We start from the raw sequence: 460 nt of genomic DNA on the forward strand, positions 1-460 counted from the left end.
CAGCGACGCTACGCTAGAGTCTCCCACGCGCTAGCCGGCTCTGGTCCCGCGGCGAGGCCTACGTTCGGCAGGCGGGTCTGCACGGCCCAGAAGAAACCGGCTTGCGCCTTACCTCGCAGTTAAGGGAGGAAGACTACCACTCCCAGAAGCCCTTTCGCCTCGGGCTGGAGATTCGCAAACCTCCTGGCCCTCTTCTCGGAGGAGACTGAACTGCGCATGTGCGCAAGGCTTCGCGGGCATGGCGGGGACTACATCTCCCAGAAGGCCGCGCGGGCCTTTCTCATCCCCGCGTGACGACCGCCTTCCGGCGCGGAGGGGCGGGGCAGTGCGCGCGCTGAGCCAGCAGCTGGAGCGGCCGAGGGGAGCGGCCCGGCGGCCGGCGGGCTCTGTCCGCCATGGAGGCCGTGCCCCGCAGGCCCAGGATCTGGCTGGACCTGAAGGAGGCCGGCGACTTCCTCTT

At 69.3% G+C, this 460-nt stretch overlaps 1 protein-coding gene across 1 annotated transcript in view; it reads left to right on the forward strand.

Annotated features, from left to right (window-relative positions):
- Positions 1–312: 312 nt before the first annotated feature.
- Positions 313–460, forward strand: part of PTPN23 (protein tyrosine phosphatase, non-receptor type 23) — an 18,195-nt gene continuing 18,047 nt past the window's right edge. Inside the window, exon 1 of the mRNA XM_006770568.2 lies at positions 313–454. Coding sequence (XP_006770631.1) covers positions 396–454 — 59 coding nt within the window. The 5' untranslated portion in view covers positions 313–395. The remainder of the gene's footprint in view (positions 455–460) is intronic.

The sequence above is a fragment of the Myotis davidii genome, unplaced genomic scaffold, assembly GCF_000327345.1.
Source record: "Myotis davidii unplaced genomic scaffold, ASM32734v1 scaffold663, whole genome shotgun sequence".
Classification (NCBI taxonomy): domain Eukaryota; kingdom Metazoa; phylum Chordata; class Mammalia; order Chiroptera; family Vespertilionidae; genus Myotis; species Myotis davidii.